Raw genomic sequence first — 21385 nt, 5'->3', positions numbered from 1 at the left:
CATTACTGTATTTATTTTTAGATATAGCGCACTTTGTCCTCCATATTAAACTAAGTTGCATATCAACTCCTAAATTATTCAATCTAAAACTGTATTTTACAGTACAGTGGATATTATTGTGTTCTGACAGGACTAATTGCATACGGCAGGCAGGCTAGAAATATACATATTTTTTTAATAGTACTGTATATTCCTATACTGTAGCTCTAAAAAGAAAATAATAAATTGCTTAAACTCTGTGTCAGGAAGTCAAATGTTTAAAACATTACAGATTAAAAACTTGTCATTAAAAGAAATCAATGTATCTCTTATAAAATCATAGAGCACAACAGCGTTCCACTTTGTATCCCAGACAAACTGATATTCTTTCTTCTCTTAGCATGCATTGTGCATGACTGTTTTATTTCCATTCTGATTGTGATGCCTAAAACCACAATTACATTTAACAACTGGATCACTTGTGAGTAAAAAGCTTTTTTAATGGAAATGTTTGGCTTTTAAACATGTTTCCTAATGCTTCAGGCCACATTAGTTCCACTTAGCTGTGAATTTGTACATGTTTGTCTTCTTAAAAGGATTGATGTGTGCTGTGACAAGAGAATAGGGGGCTAGTGGGACATCTGGTATGCTGACTGAACAACGGCATATCCCTGTCCATTAGGAGTCATGAAGACCACAAGCATTGTAAACACCCCTCAGTTCACAGCCAGGCACATGGTCCAGTTAAGATTTAGGTTTGAAGCCCAACCCAGAGACCTTTCATGTATCCTCTTGTCTGGTGAATATGAAATTAAAGACACTATAGGAAAAAAAAGGTAATTTTATTGTTAAAGAAGTAGGAAATATGGAGCATTGTCATGGGAATGTTGATGATTTAGGTGAATAAAAATCCTTCTGTCCGTACAAAGTAAGGAAATAAGCTGCCCTCTGCATGAGCCTCTTGGGTTTAAGTTCACATTTCAACACTATTCAACATGGACCAGCTATTTGTTAGTTTACTCACCTAAAAAGGCTGTTTGACATTTTTTCCCTTTACCTTTTTGCAGTTTATTTTTCTTTATTTTTATACTCAAGAGAAATATTTGTTTCTGGTTTAGAAACTGACAACTTTGAAGCAATTATAAGTATTTATTTAGTCTCCAATAGGAAATTAAGACGTTAGACTTATTTTGGTTTCATAAGAGTTTGGGCTATCTAAAAAGGAATAAGAATTTTCTACAATGTTTTAAAAAGTAATTTACAATTGTATCAGCAAAAGAATGCAGTTCATTTGAATTATATGAAATTAAAGCCTTTTTACAAAAACAAATTCCAAGTAAGCCTAAAGGCAAACTGACACTGCATTGATATGAAAAGAAGTCCTAACAACCTTGAATGATTTGCACATTGATATTTAGGCAATATAGAATTAGTAGCGGAAGCACATTGTATAGCATGTATACATATCAATTTTTCTTCATTTGAAAACATTAAGGGAAATTTTTCCTTCATTGTTTCTTTTGGATTATTCTAACTCTACGGTTCATATAAATGTAAAAGTAACAAAAACCACGCGACCATTAGTGATCTTAGCTGTTCTTTAGCACGTTTTTTTTTCCCTTTGTTGCTCTGTATGAATGACAATGTCTAATATGATGAGTCACTTCCCACTTAGTTAAAGCCACTAAGACTATTCCTTTAAGTGCATGGGTAATTCAAGAGGCTCATGCGGAAGTTTTAAATAAATTTATTGTTGACTGAAACACTTATGACTCCCATTTGTGTTGAGAATGAACACAGAAGCTGATCAGAGTTGATGGAACCTGAAGAAAGGGGCCGCTCGGGCTTAAGGCTTTTAAATTGGGCTGGAGCTCTTTTATAACAATAATAAGCTTGACGCTAACTAACTCTGGCTGTGCGCGAACGTCCTCCCTAACCCCTATATCATTTAATCACTATATAGAGTGGGGACTGTATAGAGCACTTTATAGTGAACTCAGTTAACTGACCGTTCAGACTGATGATCACTACTTTCCGCTCCCCGTTGGTTACGTAACTCTGCTTCCACCTCTTGGTGCCTGCGCCATTTTTGTTATCAGTCGCCGACATTGGGTAGCTACAGCCTATGGTGACAGCGGGCTGCAGGGACAGAAAATCCCATAATGCTTTGCAAGGAAAGCTCCACAATCAAAGCAATCTGGTATAAATCTGCTCATCTATTGGCCATAGATGATCACTACTTTTCAAGGTGCATTGTGGGAAATTTCGAGACCACTACTTTTTCATCCACTAGCCGTTCGTATACTCATTTAAAATGGCGTAACCACCATATATTGTGCTATATAGTGATTAGAGCGGACATTCTGACACAGCCTAAAACTGAAACCCACTTATCACATGTCCAGATCTTCATCTGGGACTCATCTACAAGACGATCTACGTCATTCTAATATCCACCAACCACAGCTTCAGCAACATTACAAAAAACACTAAGTGTGCCCAAACTGCAATTTATGGCCCATTTTGTGTTTTACTGGGCCCAGGTTCAACAACACATGTAGAAATGCCGATTGATGCGCCTCTAATAAAAAACCAATAAGACACTGAATCCATAGCAGTCAAATTCTTAGCAAAACTGACGATTTGCAGATGACCACTCAGAAAAATTCTCTAATACACAGCCAACCCAAGAAAGGCACATCAAATCTGTCCTATTTCTCCTTGAGGGTTTTCCATCAGAGGCTGTTTTTATCCAAATAAAGGTCTGTTTCTGGAGTATATATTTAACCGATAGCCTATCATTTATCCGCATACGGAGCCAAAGCAATCCTATATATGAAAACTGTCCCTGTGCTTAATTCACAAAGACCTCTGATACTCTCCCCTGTGATCAGGGCTTCTGTCTATTTCACATTGGTGCATATCACTTAATTCTGCAGAATGCAACTTTCCCAAAGATGTGTGAGTCTCCCTGATTGGACGGTAATTTAGATACGCCCGTTCGTCTGTGCTAAAATAGCACCACAGGGGTCTGCCAGTATTCTTTTCAATCTAAACATCTATAATTTCTGAGTTGCTTGCTTGATGGACACAAAACTTGCTACATATGTAACCAAGGTGATGTGGTTACAGTTTATGTTGTTTTATTTCCTTTATAACTGAAAAAGTTAAACATTTTGTATGTAAACATCCTTGGGGTTTTTTAGGCGAAAGTTATTTTCTGGCCATTTAAATTTAATTTATCCAGAATAATTTACTTACAAATTTTCACATCCAGATCATCTCCATAACCTTCATGTCAGTTGATAACAAGAACGATTTACGCAGTTTACAAGTTGAGAAATGCCTTATAAAGTATGAGTATGCCTTTTTTGGTAAATGGATCTGCAGGCTTTAAATAAAAAATATAGTTTTGCATCATGCTTTTTGAAAATAGGCAGAAAGAAAATGGGATCAGAGAGAGGGAAGACATGCTGCAAGCAAAGGTCAACAAGTTGTGACTCGAACTTGTGAGCTATGGAGCAATGACCAAAGCCTCTGTACATGGGTCATGCACTTATCTCTGCACCACTGCCACACCCCCTGCGTGCTTCATGCTATAGGATGGGGTAACCTTTGAAGAAAACCAGTGACAGTTTGGGAACTGTTGGGCTGGGGTGGAGGTTCACCTGAAACCTTTTGAAATTTTTGTTGTTTTAGACCCTCATAGGCAGGTAAGCTATTCCTTCTGGTAGATAATCTAATATAGCCAAGAAAATACTTTGCAGCAACAGCATCTGATTAGGTTTAGTAATTTAATACTCTCATTAAGATAAAATGTTGTTAATTTCTTATTATTTTAAGCTCTTAACATATTTGCATTTATTCTCCTCCCTACTTGGTTACGCTACCAGTTTTTGAGCACTGAAAATCCAGATGAACTTCTGCCTCATCTTACCCAGTGCTTGATCACACAGGAGAGAACGCTTCACATGGAGACCCATCATCAGGTCCCATCTGAAGACAGTCTGCTCTTACATGCTACACACGCACACACACCCCTCTAACAAAACACACACACACAGCTGGAAGGCTTTCTATCATGGTGAGATAACTACAGGCTGAGAACAATAGCCCATCTCTTCTCCCATCTGGTGAACCGGAGGATGAAACTTCATTTACATTTCAGACCCCCTCCTTGCTCCTCCTTGTGTGTGCGCTTGTGCATGGATGGGCGGAGGTGTGGTAATAAAGGGAACAAAACGAGATTCATTTCAGGGTGAATTTGGGATTATGAATTAACATGCTACAGTGCTGAAAGACTTCATTTACAGCTAATTGAGTGTGTTGGCTCATTAAAATGGCTGTTGTGTAAAACTGCTCTGCCTGGCCGCCCCTGGGCTGGATATGAGTGTGTGTGTTTGGAGGAAAACCTAGGGGTGGTAACCTGCATATTAGTGAACAGCTGTAGTTTAGACGTGTGAAATTAGATGTAGAAATTGTTATAAAACCTAACACCTTCTGCTCTTTTTTCCCCTCCATCTCTCTGTGGCTCCGTCAGGTGAGAAGCCCTATAAATGCTCATGGGAGGGCTGTGAATGGCGCTTTGCCCGCAGTGACGAGCTGACACGACACTACCGCAAACACACTGGAGCGAAACCGTTCAAGTGCAACCACTGCGACAGGTAAGCACTCACTTCCTTTTATTCACTTATATTACTGCCACACATTTTGTGTGCTTTTGAAAAGATGTCTTCAGCTAACAATTGGGGACGTTTATCCTACAACCAAGTTGGTTTTGCGCCCAAAGACATAGGGCTCTGCTTTCATTTTATTGAAATATCTCCATAAACATAAACAACTCCATAAACATAACTTTTTTATGTATTTTATAATGTCATTTATAGTAGGCTGTAAAATTCACACATATGTCTGATTGTCTACATTATATTAGGGCCATTTTCCTCTGACCAAAATAAAATCCATTATGATATCAATTATGATTATGGGTTGCTCAACTCCCCTCCTGAGGACCTACTATTGTACAGTTTTTAGCTGCATTTTTTCTCTAACAAACCTGAATCATATAAATGGCTCTTTATCAGACTGCTGCAGAACTGAAAGAAATGCTAATGAGTGGATTCAGCAATTTCATTTAAACAGGGAGGCTAGTATTTGAAGTAGGTCTGGGGGACTAGAGTCAGGCTGGTTGAGATTCTCAGTCATCCAGGTAAAAAAAAAATGGTTAAAAAATCCATCTGAGATAAAGTCCAGTTGTTTTGATTTTTTTTCAACAGGGCTTGATTTAATCTTAGCTTAATTTTAAGCAAATCTCTAAATAGCTCCTCTTCTATGGCCACTAATTTGTCAGAGTTTTTTTTCTGTAGAAAAGGTGCTAATGTTTTGGTTTGTAAGATGTTTTCCTAAGTAATGTGGAGAGGTATAATCCAAGGTTTAGTTATTAAACAATATGCCAAGCTTCAAAGTACATCTACATTTTAGAAACCCCCTGGAAAGACTCCAAGGGGACAAGAAGAAAGTGGTTTTTGATATAAAATATAGTAAAGAATGTTAAAACTTTAACAGAGTCAGACCATTTCAACCCAAAATGAAACTTTATGGTATTACTGTTTTGCTCTGTATAGAAATGTTCAATATTGCAAAGAACTTAAAGGCATAGGGGAGGATGTTCTTTTTCTGGGTGGATTATCAAAATTAGTGGTCTTTCTAACTTTCAATCATTCTGGTCATATGTTTATATAAGGCCCTCCTACGTGCTCGTCCCCATTTTCACTTACCGGTGGTAATTCTGACATCGTGGAAAATTTGCAAATCTTCTTTTAGAAATTAAGCTTTAATGAACAATGCAAACATTAACTTTTAAACAGAGCATGCACAAGGAAAAATGAGCTTGTGCATGCTCTCGCACTCGATTAATATGCCTTCCCTCTCGGGAGCGGGTTCAGGGTTGTGCATGTGCATTTTTTTTAATAGAGAGGGCAGTTCTTTTCAAAAATTCCCGAAAATCCTCCACTATACATTTCAGGTTGCATTATGCTTGAAACATGTACAACCCACGTGGAAAATTAGCCGCCGATCACAACATCTGCAGATTTTCTACTATGTACGGCTTTCCCCCATTCTGGCCAGCTCCAAGGTGACGTATGCATCACAAACAGTAACACCACACCACATGAGGAAGTGGAAAACACAGTTGTTTTTAAATTTATTATTCCTCTTTGTGACGTCTAAACCTGACAATCACTCCTTTCCAGGGTTTTTTCCAAAATCTGTTGATAGTGTTGATATTTATAAGCTAAATCACTTGATGTCATCTGTCTGCATAGCTAAACATTTTCCCAGGTGTATGGTACAGAAATTGTGTCCTTATGGATGCGGCACAGAGGGGCAGTGAAGCCAAACATTATGCAATTTGGCTTCCTGGACCTTGCAGACGCTTCAAGCATAAACCAGGCTTAGCATTGGATTCACCTTAAACACACCAAATTCACTATGGAGCATGGTTATGGTAGCACCTTGTGTGGTAGTAGTAAGGTAGGACAATTACTGTAATTATATTTCAGAGCTACAATGGGGTGATTTTAAATGAATTCATATTCATGTCTAAGAATGGCCTAGTCAAAGTCCAGACCTAAACTTAACAAAGAAATGTCTCGCCAAGGCTCTACTTTTATTTTTAGCTGGAGCCATTTTACAGAGAATAATGATTGAATCTCTAGATGATGGTTGGGTTTTTATTTCAAAACCAAGCCTTTTTTTTCCTTCCAACCATAATTATGTTGGTCTACCAGATATATTCCTAATTGTATACCTTAGAGTTTATGGTTTCAATGTGGAAAAAAGTCTGCAACAGCTAATTTGGTGTTCAGGGCGCTGTGGGTGGGTATTTTTTTAAAGATCTTCAATGTTTTTTCCCCGTTTACAGCCTCTATATCAATTACGAAGCTCATCATTTAACTCACAACAAAACATGTTCAAACTGACGTGTATAAACACTCAAATAAGCTTCAAAATTAAGTTTCTCATTTTGTTTTATCTCTGTGTATAAAGCAGAAGAGTGATGGGAAGAGTTTGCTGTCATATCACTGTACCACAGACTTTTTCTCTGTAGAAACTGCCTCTGAACATTGGTTGTTAATGCATTCAAAGCAGCAGGGAATCCGCCAGCTTCTTTGACAAATGATAAATAAAATAACATTTTTCATCCAGCCTCAATCTACAGGCATCTCATGTGGCGCTATGGGATTGTAATGATCCACGACAAATTTTGTCTGCTTTTTTATTCACAAGTAAGATCAAGTTTTTTTAAATAATAAACAAAGTATTGCAAATTAGTTGTTTTGAATTGCAAACATTCCATTAAAAGACGTTTTCCTCCTTTAGCTGCTGTGAAGGAACAGCTCAGAGGAGTTTTTTTCTTAAAGTGTGATAAATATTCAACACTACAGCTCATGGTGTATTCAATTTAATGATAAGGAATGTTATTACTCCAAATTAAGTTAGTTCTTAGCAGATTTATATAACATTGGAGAGAAGGAGACGTGAGCATGAAGGACGGTTCTGCCTGGAAACCCACTAGTTGTATTGACTTTCTAGACAGTGTTTTTTCAATTGATCCTGAATCCATTTGTTTGTTTCCCCGACTCGAGTCCGGTCCAATTTAAGGAAAACAAAGCAGAAGCTGAAGAGATGGTTTGTGTTTTCTTTAAAAAAAAAAGTAAAGACAGAGCTGCTAGAGCAAAGCCAGAGCTGTATTTGCAAGCCTTTTGTTAGTCACATTGTCACTGTTTAATTTTTGCTCCTCAAGGTTTTGTGTGTGTGTGTGTGGGTGGGTGTGGGGTGCACATGTGTGTGTTTGTGTCCATGTGTGCTTACTCATGCCCTTGTTAAATGGATTCAGGCTATTGGCAAGCAGGTTGCAGCTAATTGAGTGGCACCAGATGCCAGCTCCACTTGAACATGCACTTCTACTCTGTGTGTGTGTGTGTGTGTCTGCACCATCTCCCAATTTATTTTACACACACACACATATACCAACTTTCACCCAAGAGAGAGTGTAATTGGCTGTTGTAGGTTCCCTCTAGTTTTGGTTTAACACATAAACCCCCAAAGAAACCTGCTGGAAGCTTCTAATCCAGGCTTGGAGCAGCTTTAGCTCCTTTTTGGAACAAACAGAAATGCAAAGTCATTTTGGCCCCGTAAATAAATCTGCACATGGAGCGACAAGGACAAAAGCAAGGAGTCTGTCTTATGTCATGGATTTGTATTTTCATTTCAGGTTGTAAGCTTTAACATTGCAGTGTTTGTTCTTTAATATGTAAACTTGGTTATTTTTAAAATGATGGGCTGCCACTATGAGCTGTTTATAGGCCATTATAAATAAATCCCTTAAAAACAGTGACCTGCAGCTTTAAAATTAATCTTGTTTAACGGAAAATGAAGCAATATTTTATCATATCACCTTTTTATTTTACTGAAATTTGAAAAAGTAGAACATTAGAATGTATCTGAGATCAGGTATTGGGTGTTGGATCCAGAATGGAAACCCTATCATCCCTTTAGTCTGTATTTAAAGCCAAACCCAGCCTTATTATAAAGAAACCTAATTTGCCCTCTTTTTTTTTTTATTTGGAACTTTATTCTTTTGGCCTTGATGCATGTTTCATGATCATAACTGAGTATATTCACCCTTTTTTACTTTATGTATTGTTGTGGATATATTTTCTAATGAAACACAAATATGTTTTTAGTTTTTTCCCTTTACCTGCTGTTAAAGTGTTAAAGTATTTCAGTTAATAGTTTTTACCTCTCAGAGTTATGCTGCACTGAGCTGAACTGGGTCCTAGCTGCAAGTTGAAAAACTATCTGGATTTTTTTCTGTTGTGTTCAGTGAACAGGAAAGCTACCGCTAGGATTTCAAACCAGTAAAAGTGGATTTTTCTCATTTGACTTCATTCACTCATAGACAATGATTCCCAGAAGTTGACCACCAGAATTCCTTCTGATTAGCAAGCAAAATATCTGTGTGGTTGATCTTTTTTTTATTTTTATTTTTTTAATATAAGGGATAAACTTGTCCTTGCATGGTAAAAAAAATATGGGAGCAATTGCTCCACTTGCTTTGTTAAATAAAAATAAAGAAAGAACAACTCTGTGTTTTAAGTGAATAAAGTCCCAATTTGCCTCCATTTTATAAAATATGAAGGATAAGTTTAAAGGATAAACACAAAGTGAAATATAAGCTTGAATTATCCAACAAGACTTGAAAACAGACTGTGGTCTTTCTTTTATCCATCTTTTAATTAAATCATCTTGCCTACTGACAATGTCAACATCCAATGGCCTCAGAGAATGACAGCATATGTTTTGTTGTTCTTTGTGTCGCACCTCTAATGCTCCTTTGTATTTTTTTTATGTGCTTAAATAAAAAGATGAATTAAAATATGCTGAACGTCATCAAAAGATTTGCACATTCACGTACGTTCAAAAGTACATCTGTGGTGGGTGGAGTCCACCAAGTATTACCATGAGAATAGGGAAAGGTGGCAGCCATAGAGAAGTTAATATTTGATAAAATGTTCACCCTGACAGTATTTCCCCAGAGGATGACACACGCACACCCACACACACACTAGTCTTATTAATTCTGACTAATCAAGCAAATACCCCCTGATGTTTCCATGGAGCTTCAGAGAGGATGGAGGGGGAAAATAACAAAGAAAAAGAAAAAGGAGGAAAATGAGAGTTAGGATTAAGAAAGAAAGCTAAGAGGGAAGTGTGTCTGTGAGTTTTAGGGGATGGGGAGTGGGAGGTACCCAGCTGGAGTAGCCCCTACGCCCTACAGTTACACAGTAACTGGCATGACCATCTGTCCAGCAGCACACACAAGCAGAGAGGTCAGGGAAGGCGTTACAGTTTGTGGCTACTAAATGGCTTTTTGAGGACTCTAAAAAACCTTAATATCTAAAATTCGTAAAAGATGACATTGAGAAATAATGGCGGTAACTAGTCGTTTGGGTTTTTTTTGTGGTTGTGTTAAAGATTACTCAGCAGAATGGCATTGTCAAGTGGTTATTCATGTAGACGTGCGGGAACAGAGGCCCCCTGGATCAAAACCAGGAATTTTACAGGCCAAAAAGTCAGGCACCAGACTGGAAAGAGTTCTGGTGAATTTCAACCCACCAACTTAGGCTAACTTAGGTAGTGTGCACAAAATGGCAAAAAAAGTTGTCAGGATGGCCGAGCGGTCTAAGGCACCAGACCCAAGGATCAGTCCTCCCTGTGAATGTGGGACTTCTGGTCTCCGAATGGAGGCGTGGATTTGAATCCCACTTCTGACATTAAAGTTTTGAGTGTTGGCCTAGTGGGTTAGAGCAGTGCACTTGTGCTCTGAGAAGGTTGCAAGTACCCGGTTCCTGAGCAAAACCCTTCACCCCTTACTGCTCCCCGTCCGCCACACAATGGCAGCCCACTGCTCCCTAAGAGGATGGGTTAAAATGCAGAAAACACATTTTCCCATTGTGGGACAATAAAAGGGATTTACAAAGCAGAAAGAAGAGGAAATAGATGAATTTTAACGATATTTCTGTTGTTGAAATTGCTGTTCGAATTGAGTTCAATTCCTGGCCCGGGGTCTTTCTGCATGGAGTTTACATGTTCTCCCTGAGCATGCGTGGGTTCTCTCTGGGTACACTGGCTTTCTCCCACAGTCCAAAAACATGACTATTAGGTTAATTGGCTTCTCTAAAGTCCCCTTAGGTGTGATTGTGTGTGTGAATGGTTGTTTGTCCTGTTTGTCTCTGTGTTGCCCTGCGATGGACTGGCAACCTGTCCAGGGTGTACCCCGCCTCTTGCCCGTAGACAGCAGGAGATATGCACCAGCACCCCTCGCGACCCCAATTGGGATTAAGCGTGTCTGAAAATGGATGGATGGATGCAAATTCTTGAAGTTGCTGTTACCACAGCCGGGCCCGTAACTGGACACGGTTGGCCACGGCGTTTAGTGGGAGTGACGTTTTGCAACAACCCCCACTCTGCCTAGTAACTCAGTTACTGCATCATTAAATTAACCAATTATTATGCAAAGTCGCAGCAGTCACTTTTTATTAACTAAAATGTTAATGCATGGGGATGACTTTCCTATTATCCCAACTTTAGATGTGGTTTTTAGTTTAATTCTCAAATGAAAAAAGTTTACCACACTACCCTACACTACACTACCCTCTGAAAACCAATCCATGCCGAGTTCGGACCGAGTTTGGATCAGTTAACTGTGCCCAGCTTGGTTCCTTAGGACCATTTACACATCACGCCTGCACGGTTCCTCACCTCCTGGTGACGATCTATGGTAGTTATGCTCTGTTGAGGGAGTCAAGCAACTCAACATGGCGGCGCCTGTAACATTCAGGAAGTTTGTTTTTAGTTGTGATATTTCGTTGTTTGTGGATAGTCAGGCAGAGAAGGCAGCCTTTGGTGGATTTACTTGATAGAGTCAGCTTTTGGTAGTCTAATCATGGTTTACAGATGCAGGAAATAATGACAGGAGTTGAGCTTCATCACACTACTAAGCAGAATCAACACTGGAAATCATGTGGCACCGTAGGGAATCTAGTATTTTTATGAATGTCTGAAATTTCAGGTTGACTGTAAGGAGATGACCTGGTCTGCTCATGCACTCTGTTATCTGAGAACCGAGCCAGAGGTGAACCGCGCTGAGCCCTGCTGTTGAGCTAGTATTAGTTTAGCGTGGTTTGGTCGTGTCTTGCACAGTCTGGTTCAGTTTGGCATCCCTTTTACACTCAACAGTTATCTCGGTTACCATTCTCGGGCCGATCTCGGCACGGCTTCAAAAAGGTAGTTTAAATGGGGCTTATGATAATAAATAAATTCACCTTAACATGCTTCAACATTCTGTAAAGCAGGTTTGACACTAAGTGATACTTTTTATGTAATATAGTAGAACTAAAATAGACTTTCTGCTAAAGTTAAACAGGAGCCTCACCTTAGACCAGCGTTGACTGTACTTCCTGTATATGAATGATAATAAAAGTAAAGAACAACAGTATTTTAGGATTGTGAGTTAGGTATAACAGAAGTTAAGAGTAATTTCGTGATAAACTTGGCATCCAAATCATTGTTGTGGAAGGGTTTAGGAGCTTCATTGGATCAGAATTGCATTAGTTGAATTTTGGAGGACTGTCCAGACATTCTGTCTCTGTTGGTTTCAGTCAGTGTGGTCAACATCCGCCCACTTTACGCCTTCTTAGGAAATCAAAGCCAAATATGTCTCCATCTCAGCACCCATGCTTTCCATGCCCAGAAGCAAAACAAATCTGATCTAATAAAAGCATGCTCTGTTTAGCAGAGGGTGTGCTCTTAAGAGTTGCATTAATTGATCAAGTTTGCTGTGTTTGTAGGTAAAGTAACAGCATCATCAATATGCCTTTACTCCAAGCACTGACTAGAGCTGTATGAGATTCAGCATCAGGTGTGCAGATTGCTTCTAGAAGCGGTGTCTTTCAGAAGATCAGTAGATTTTAGCAAGGCACAGTGACAGGGAGCCACCTGTGCAAGAGTTACAGGTATGGACTTTTTTCTACTAAATATTCTAGTGAGGGAAGTTATGTCAGATCGGGGGATTAGGAATGACAACAAGTCAGCCATGAAGTGGTAGGCTGCATAAAGTCATAGAGCCGGGGCAAGTTGATGCTAAAGACTATAACTCTGCTGCAATGAGTGGAGAGGTTCATTGGATCAGTTTCCATAAAGAAGATGCTGGGTAAAAGCCATGCATTAGCAAGAGCAATACAAATTGTTGGATGCATGTTACCACTAGACTCTAGAGCAGTGGAGATGTTCTGGAATGACAAATTATGCCTCTCTATCTGCCAGTTGAGTAGATTAGTCTGGGGCTTTGAGGTTACCAGAACAACAGCATTTGCCACACAGCAATGTTTCATTTATAGTTTGGTCCCCAGTGAATTATGGAGTGGGACTTTTCTTTTTAAAGGTTAGCAACGTGTTTTAGTTCAAGGGACTATCGGTGCTTCAGTGTTTTAGGTCCATAAAGTCATGAATTAGCTTGTTTGGTTTGGAAGCGTTTGAACAAGCCCCACTGAGGGCTAAGCTCGACCTCACAGAACCCTTTAATGATGAATGGTGATTGTGTCCAGAAAGAAAAAATACTGCAAAGTCAAAGTACCGCAGACTCAGTGCAATCAGTCGGGTTTCCTTGGACAAAATGAAGTGACATTTTTTGTGAAATCGCATTTTATAAATAAGCTGAATTGAAAACTGAGTTGAATCATAGCAGAGAATGCGAACAAGCCAACAGTGTCTGACCTATTAAAATCAGCTTTTGGAGGAATTGGTCAAATACTCAATCAATGCACAGTTTAAATTACGTCCACTCTTTAATGATGGCATGCCACTAAAATATAAATGTAATTAATCACAGCACAGAGGTGCAGTGCTTAGTACCCTTGCTAGGTATGAGTCCTGGCTTCGGGTGTTTGCCTTTCTGTATGCATGTGGCTGCAGGAAGTGGGGATGCTGCAGCACCCCCTAGTGAAAAGAGGGAGAATTTTTTTATTTTTTTAAATGTATCAAAAATTTCAAATGTTTATACATTTCTTATAAATATTTAGGGAAATGCTTTAGACTTTCACTATAACGTGTTTTTAGGTTTTTAATTTAATTATTTTTGAGGCCTAATCAACACAAGTTCACTGCAGTTACATTTCAGGCTAAGTCGAAGTTGCTCGGGCTAATTCTTCATCTGATCTATGCAATTTCATCATACATGCCCTGTAATAAACAATTCAAATAATGCATCTTATCTATCTGTGAAGATCGTTTTATTAGTGGGCTTTTTATATATCAGACGAAATGAACTGAAAGTGACATAAATTTTGTGTTCCAGTGTTCTGTTCACAATTCACAAAAGAGAAACCTGATCTTTTTTTTTGGTTTGTTTTACTCAAACTGTTTCCCTCAGAGGTGATACTTTTATGCATATTAAGCTGTTTGTAATTTTGATTTCACTTAAAACAATCTTTTGGTTTATTAAAACACAGGTGCCTTAGAGTTTTGCTTTAAACTGACAGACTCCCTGTTGAATTTGCAAGAAAGATCTGTGGTTGAAAATTCCACGCTGCTCCTCAGTTGGAGCAGCTCAGCAAGAACAGACACCCAGTGGTACTGGAGTGTTTTAATTGAGGCTGCTTTGCAGTATCTGAAGGCTAAAATGGTGCACATTATTCACAGCAGAGCCAGGCTTTAAACTATTAATTTTCCTTTTGTGTATTTATCTATTTGTCTACTCATAAATGGACTGAACATCAACTAGCTCTAAACACAAGAACAAATGGGCAAAAAAGACAAAGAATAGGATCGACTAATTAAAAATGAATTAAGCCTCTGGCAAATTGAATTTGTAATTCCTCACTCTGGTCTCCCCCACACTCAGTTGCACTTCTCCTATAGTTAAATCACTGGTGTTGAATATTATTGTGGCTGTTTTGTATGTAACTGAGGTGCATGTGACTTTGTAAATCTACTAACATAAAAAGCACATGGGTTTATATCATCGAATGCAGTCAGCACTGCATTTAAAGGGTTGAGCATGAGAGAGGAGTATCTGCCTGTCTGGGTTAGCCTTCGTATTCAATGTGCATATCTAATTAGTCTCTGCAGTTGTATTTTACTGGAGAGCTCATTGCAGGGCTGTGGAGGTCTGACTGTGATTTACAGCTATTATTGAGTCATCTTTAGGAAATCACTGAGGCTGAATCCGACTTTACTCGTCATTAGATCTTGGAGCAGTTTGTGTAAAATAATGAAGCAAGACAGCTCAAATATAGTAGTTTTAAAACGACAAGACGATCATCTTCATACTTGTTTCTGTCACAGATTTGCCCGTTCTACTCCCAGTTTCAGCTCCAAAATTTTTTTGCAATTTTATTTCAATAAGAACCATCTTTGACTGGATCTAAAATGACTCTTCAATAAAAATCAACTTATTTTTACTTTTTGACCGTAGATTATATTCACTGAAGGTGCAAAGCTCTTACTGTAATTTTAAAGTAGTTTAGCAATTTATTTTCATTAAAATGAATAGGAATTCATATTCTACAATTATTCTATAATGCAGATATTATTGACAGTCTCTGTTTTAGAAAGCGTTATGGTGTTTGATAACTAGTTACTCGGAAAGTAACTTTCATTACTCAAAATTATTGATTGAATTTTTGAGAGTTGAGATTTTTCTCATTATTAAAACAATACAGTTAAATCAATTTAGTCAAAATCTGTTTGTTTTTCATGTAAAAGAAGCTTCTCACAACATGGAGAGTTAATAGATGGGCTAAAATCTATGGTTTCCCTATATTTTTCCTTGTAAAAGGAAGTGAAAAGGTATGCGATGGGGTTGTCTATTACACCAGGCAGTGAAGATTATTACCGGAGTAGATCACTGTGCCCACAGCCTCAGAAGGGTCTACATATGGAGGAGTGAGAAACAAACCAGCCACTATAGTTGCACCATAGTTAAACATATTTGCACTTCTATCCTTTTGCTATTAAACATTTTCACTGAACATATCCAAGGCACCCAGGCAACATAGGTAAATAGATATTACAAAACATCTTAGGGCTCAACGATCTGAGAGCATTCTTTACAAATCCGAGTTACAGAACTATGTTTGGTAAAATGCATAGAGTTGTTAGAAAGCTTATGAAGCCTTGGATAATGGAAAATTGGCTAAAATGACGCTCTACCAATGGGTATTAAGAGGGTCTGGCATTTGGCACAGGTTGAGCCAAAAACCATCTTTCGGCATTGATCAGCAGACTTCTGGGCTAAATACATTTCTAATTTAATTTAAATCAGTATTATTAGGTTAAAAAAGGTCAGATTGGTTGTTGCTCAATCCCCATTGGTTGATTCTTCTCTGTCCTTACTCCAGTTCTTGCTATATTTCTATGCTTTATGCAGAGTTTCTCATGCTGTTTTCTCTTCCTCATTCTGCAGGTGTTTCTCTCGATCGGACCACCTGGCTCTGCACATGAAGAGGCACATTTAAGGTCAAACAGGAGAGGACTGGAGGAGGAAGACCACTGGTGGAGGAGGTGTGACAGGAGAGAGAAGGATGGACAGAGAAGCTACAAACCGTTCAGAAAGCTTCGTGAAATCATCGGAGAAGAAGGAAATGGAGGAGAAGAGGAGTAGCTAGATTGTTGTTTTTCTTTGATATTACACATTCACATTTTGCAGTAGTACACACTTCGCACATCCGTCTTCTATTGCATCATCCCGGTGAACCCTCACTGCTCTCATGCAGCTTGGGGGTCTTGGACACTGCCAAACCATGCTTAAATTGCTTGATGAAACACTGCGCCGCCTTATTTTCTTTTTTTTTTCTGTGTATTCAACAGTTTACATTATTGAGTCATTTTGGTGAGGAAATAGTCCAGTGGGGAAACTCTTAAATATTCACTTAGTCAGTGCTTTCCAATACTCAACTTTTTTCTTGCTGTTTTTCTACATGAAACATAAGGAAATATCATCTGCCGCACTCAGCTTCTGTAATCTATGTGAAGAAAACAACAACAACGCAACGTCTGTGAGAGAGACACCATGCGGATCGAGACTGACAATCGACGCCCGAATGGGGCTCGGATTTCTGTGCGTTTCAGAGCGCCAATGGGAAATCGGTCAGCAGATGCTGCTGCAGCTCTCAGGCTCTCCTCCAGAGGGAGTTTGCATCTCTCAGCTTCACCGAGACGCCTGCCGCCTCCGCAGGCCATCCAACAGAAATGCGCAGCGACACTTTCTTCCTTTTTTTTTGTACTTAAAAAACAATAATACTTCTTATTATTAAAAAAAAAAAAAGAAAAAAAAACACGAATGACACTTTTGCGCTTTTTTCTCTTCGAGAAAATTCAGCGCTCACTGACATTTTACAGGAAATACTAAGAATCTGGGATGACTTCAACAGAATGTGTATGGAGCGAAGGAGAGCGTTCTTAGGTTTTTATCCCCATGTGCACTGACTCTGCAGACTGAGCAACCAATGGATGGGGAAAAAAAAAACCTGTATCAGCTCAGAGTAAAGGATGTATGTTGTGTTTGGACTGAAATTAAAGCAAAAGGCAGAGAGATCTTAGGTTTTCTCTGCCGCTTTTTTGCCCTGCAACCCAATGCAGCTAAAAATCAAACCCCCAGGATGACCTCCTGTGTTCTAAGAGGGTGGACTGACTTAAAAACTGGCAAACCTTTTCTATTCATGAGTCATTTCTTTTATTCTGAAAGTCATCCGTGTGTGTTTTCACCAACTCAGAGGAACCATCTTCCAGGCAGCACTGCAGGGCAAGAACTGAGGCTTAAAGAGCTGCTCCTTGCTGACTCACATGGAACTTAAGATGCCAACCAACATTCGCAAGTTGGTTCTGAACAGAACTGGTCAAACAGACCCGACTACTTTGCCTGTTTTTTATCCATTAACTGCACTTACTTTTTTATGTTCTCTGTGCTTTTTTTTCTACAGCCTAAAATAAGAAAAATGGAACACAATAAAAAAAAAAAATCATAAAAGACTTTTAAAAATACAACACAAAAACAGCTTTTTCTCTCTTTACACTTTGCATACAGAACAAGCACACATACTTGGTTAACACACGCAAACACGCTGCAGTTCCTACGCTCCTGGCTCCTCTCATGATAAGACTAATAAGAAATGGAAAAATAATTACTGAACTAATGAAAAGAGTTGGAAAACAAAACACAGCATGGCAGGCTTTATTACAAACACACACCGACTGCAGCTCATGAACACAGACAGATACACACACACCCACACACACTCTCTTTGTGGAATTATATGTTCTGTTCCCAAATCTTTTTTCACAGTAGGAATTTAGCAACTGTTGTTTAGTGGAAGAGTATCTTAGCTCTCGGCTGGAGGTAACAATTCCAAATCCTTTGAAGTGAGAAATCGGCTTGTTCTCAGCTCCAACAATCACCCACAGAAACCCTCGCTACAGTTTGCGCCTCATATTTAATCACTTATTGTACTCCAGGACTCGGATTGCATCGTTGATTGCAACAAACTGTATCAGCCGGTGTTTTTTATCGGGAGGGGGAACGACGAAGGTGGAACTACTAAGGAATCCTGCATGGTGGGATTTATAGCCAGAAGCAATAGAACAGCTGCTTCTTTAAAATATTGTAAAAAGGCTTATTGATCATGGGAGAGTCTCTTAAAACAGCAGCCCCAAATGTCAACAGAAATATAAAATTATTTTTTTTAAATCCCAACTGCAGGTTTGATTTAACAAAAAAAATGTCTAGCAGCATTCATTCGGAAACTCAAAACTAAACTTAACATTTTCCCCCGTAGCAGTACAATTGTTTTAATAACTAGTTCAACCAATAAATGATCAAGAATAACATAAAAAAAACAAGCTATAACCAGTTAGTTTCTCTGAGGATACATCTGAAGATCATTAAAACTTCATTTAGTACAAATCAAGTAGCTGTAAAGAATTGAAATAAGTTAAAAATTTAATTTTTAGCTGTCGTTAATTGCTGCATGATTTTAAGTGAGGTTTTGTTCAAAGATTATAAGGAATTATCTTCAATAATTATCTCTCTTGGTTTGTTCGCTTAGAATAAACTCAGATTACCTGAGCCCAGACCTTGGAGTGCTAAATTAATCCCAGAGAACAGATAAAATTGGACTTTTACCGTCCCTTTCCCGCTCCAATCACCAAGACCAAACGGTACCAATGATCATCCTGTGTGACGCATTGATGCAGATTGTTACAATTTTCTGAAATAAGTAACTTAAAGTTAAGATAGTATAACAAAAATCACTAAACAAAGTATTTTCATATTTTAATATGAATATATAGCTAACCACCTACTGCAAATATAAAAGTGATTTTGAGGAGTAAAAATACATATTTTAAGCCACCTCATCGTTTTTCTTCTCGGACATGCTTCTGGCTTCTACTCACCGATCAAAGAAATTATACAAGAATCATTTGAACCTTTTAACACAAGGTTCTCATTTAAAATCCTTAAGGATTTGAATCCTGTAAATTCCAGAAGCATTTCTGCTTCACTTCACCGGACTCTGCTATGAGCTCATTAGCAAAGCTTTAGTACTGCTAGAGAGCTATTTTAGCCATTTGATTCAGGTGTGTAGAGGAGGGGAGACATCCAGTTACAAGAAACCAACCTCTGATTTGAGTATGAGACCCAAGCTTTTTAACAGAACCTCACTTAAAAATCTCTGCGCTTTCACTTAGAGCCTGAAATTTTAACAATCTATTAGTTAAGTCTGCCTTTAAAGTATGCTTTTTTCACACAGTTAAATCCACAAGTGTTTCTCTATCATAACTCGGTGGTCAAAGCATAATTTAGTAAATTTCCTCCTAAATTATGCAGAATTATCTGCTTTTGAAACATTTAATTAGCATTTAAGAAACCCAAATAAATAACAATGAGATTATGAATTTTGCAGTCGGAAAACTGTAGCATTTGTCGGATCACCTGCTGGGGTTTCAGAGCCACACTTATACTTTTTTTTTTTTTTTTTGACCTGAATGTACATTTCTTTATAGATACATAAGAATATGAGAAAATACAAATCTTTAGTTTAGGCTTTCTTTGCTCAGTAGTTGCAAGAAAAACAACACAAGCCCTGCAATCCGAGCTTTCAACGCCAACGCTCTCACGGCTGCTCCATCCGCCCACCAACACCTACATGCCCTGCAGCACATGCAAACAGTCCAATGCTCGCTGATGCAGTTGGGTGAGGGTGCAGGTTCCTGAAGCTGGTGGAGGATTTCAAATCCCAGCATGCCCAGTCATTGTGCCAGTTGGCCTTGCCAGCATTCATTAGGTGAAACAGTGAAAAAATCCCCCTCAAGGGTAGGAAGAGGAGGGGGTATATGGTGCAGCTTTGAACAATCGATACCAAAAACCTCCAGCATGGAACTGCCCTTCAGCCATGGGCATAGTCTCCTCGGTCAGAGGAGATCAGCGGGGCGCCGCCTCCGTACCGGTCCTGTGTATCTTACGGCAGCTTTCTCCTCTAACTCTTCCTGTCTATTAGATAGATAAGATAAAGTAAGTGCACCCTTTTTTCAGTTCTGTGGTTTTACACAAGACGTCAACAACCAGAGAATCCTGATTTAACCCAGTTTGAGGTGAAAAAATAAAAAAATGACCATGCAGCCATTAATTCCTTAACAAAAAGACAAAAAATGAAAATGCAGCTCAAGTAAAAAAAAACATCACTGCATTATTTGAATTTTAGTGGCATATAGCTGCACAAGAAACTGGACTGTTTTTTTTGCAGCAAAACATAGATTGGAAAGATGGTGCAAATATTTTATCATGAATGTCTGAAAAAGCAGCTCATGTTTTCAATTTAGTCAGAACAAAATCTTTTAGTTTTTAATCTTTCCGTTTCTTTTTTCTGTTACGCATAGAGATGTGGATCGAAGCTTTTTTTACGGGATGTACAATCATGACGAATGGAGATTGTTGCACTTTTGTGAGACTTTTAATGGCTTGAATGTGTATGTCTGTTTTGTGTTAAGTTTCTTTGTTTTTTTACCCCGTCATGCATACTGTGAACACATCACCCATTTGTCAGTGGCTTCAACTGCTTATCTAGTGTGTAACTTTGCAACAGAGTTGAATTTCTGCTTTTTTTTATACCCCCAAAAATATTGATGTATTTATTATATTTTGTTGTGGCTCTTACTTTATCCACTTATGTATGTCACAGAGGTTACTACTTCAAATAAAAAAAAATAGAGAAATCCTATCACATGTCATGCACCTCACAGTTTTAAAAATGGGGGGGATATATTTTTAGCTTTAATTGGCTTGACTTAATTAGACATTTTAATATCTATGAAGTTAAAACATATTCTAATGGTCCCGCTAAAACTACAGCTCTGCCAAATAGCAAACAAACAAATAGAACATTTTCTCAAGCTTTGACAGATTTCTGAGTCACTTCAGATACGGTTTTATATTTGATCGCGTTCCTGACTTAGCAGGTTTCCTGTCACAGTGTGGCTCCGGGTCGCCTGCCGTCTGTGAAGCTCGAGCCGGCTAGCTGCCGTTGCACAGCTCTGATTAGCATTAGAACTCCCAGCACTCCTTGCAGATGAGCTAATGAGATAGCTCTGGGTCACAGGAAACATATTTGGGTAAAAAGAAAAAAAAAAAAGTGGGGGCAACCTTAAGCCACACAGATTCCAGCTGTCCACAGCCAGTGGATAGATCCGATCTGCAGCCGATAGAAAGCCTTTAACCACAAACACATAAAAAAAAACGAAAACAGAACGATTTTTCACTATAAATATAATACTAAATAAAAAAAAA

General features: G+C 38.6%; 1 protein-coding gene across 1 annotated transcript in view; it reads left to right on the top strand.

Annotated features, from left to right (window-relative positions):
• klf7 (Kruppel-like factor 7 (ubiquitous)) overlaps window positions 1–21049 on the top strand; it is a 105250-nt gene extending 84201 nt beyond the window's left edge. Inside the window, exons 3-4 of the mRNA XM_015398969.1 lie at window positions 4520–4643; window positions 16010–21049. Of these exons, the coding sequence (XP_015254455.1) occupies window positions 4520–4643; window positions 16010–16061 (176 nt within the window). The 3' untranslated portion in view covers window positions 16062–21049. The remainder of the gene's footprint in view (window positions 1–4519; window positions 4644–16009) is intronic.
• The last annotated feature ends 336 nt before the right edge of the window (window positions 21050–21385 follow it).

The sequence above is a fragment of the Cyprinodon variegatus genome, unplaced genomic scaffold (assembly GCF_000732505.1).
Source record: "Cyprinodon variegatus isolate N-32 unplaced genomic scaffold, C_variegatus-1.0 Scaffold975, whole genome shotgun sequence".
Classification (NCBI taxonomy): domain Eukaryota; kingdom Metazoa; phylum Chordata; class Actinopteri; order Cyprinodontiformes; family Cyprinodontidae; genus Cyprinodon; species Cyprinodon variegatus.
Note: the sequence above shows the minus strand (reverse complement) of the source record. Positions and strands in the feature narration are given on the sequence as shown.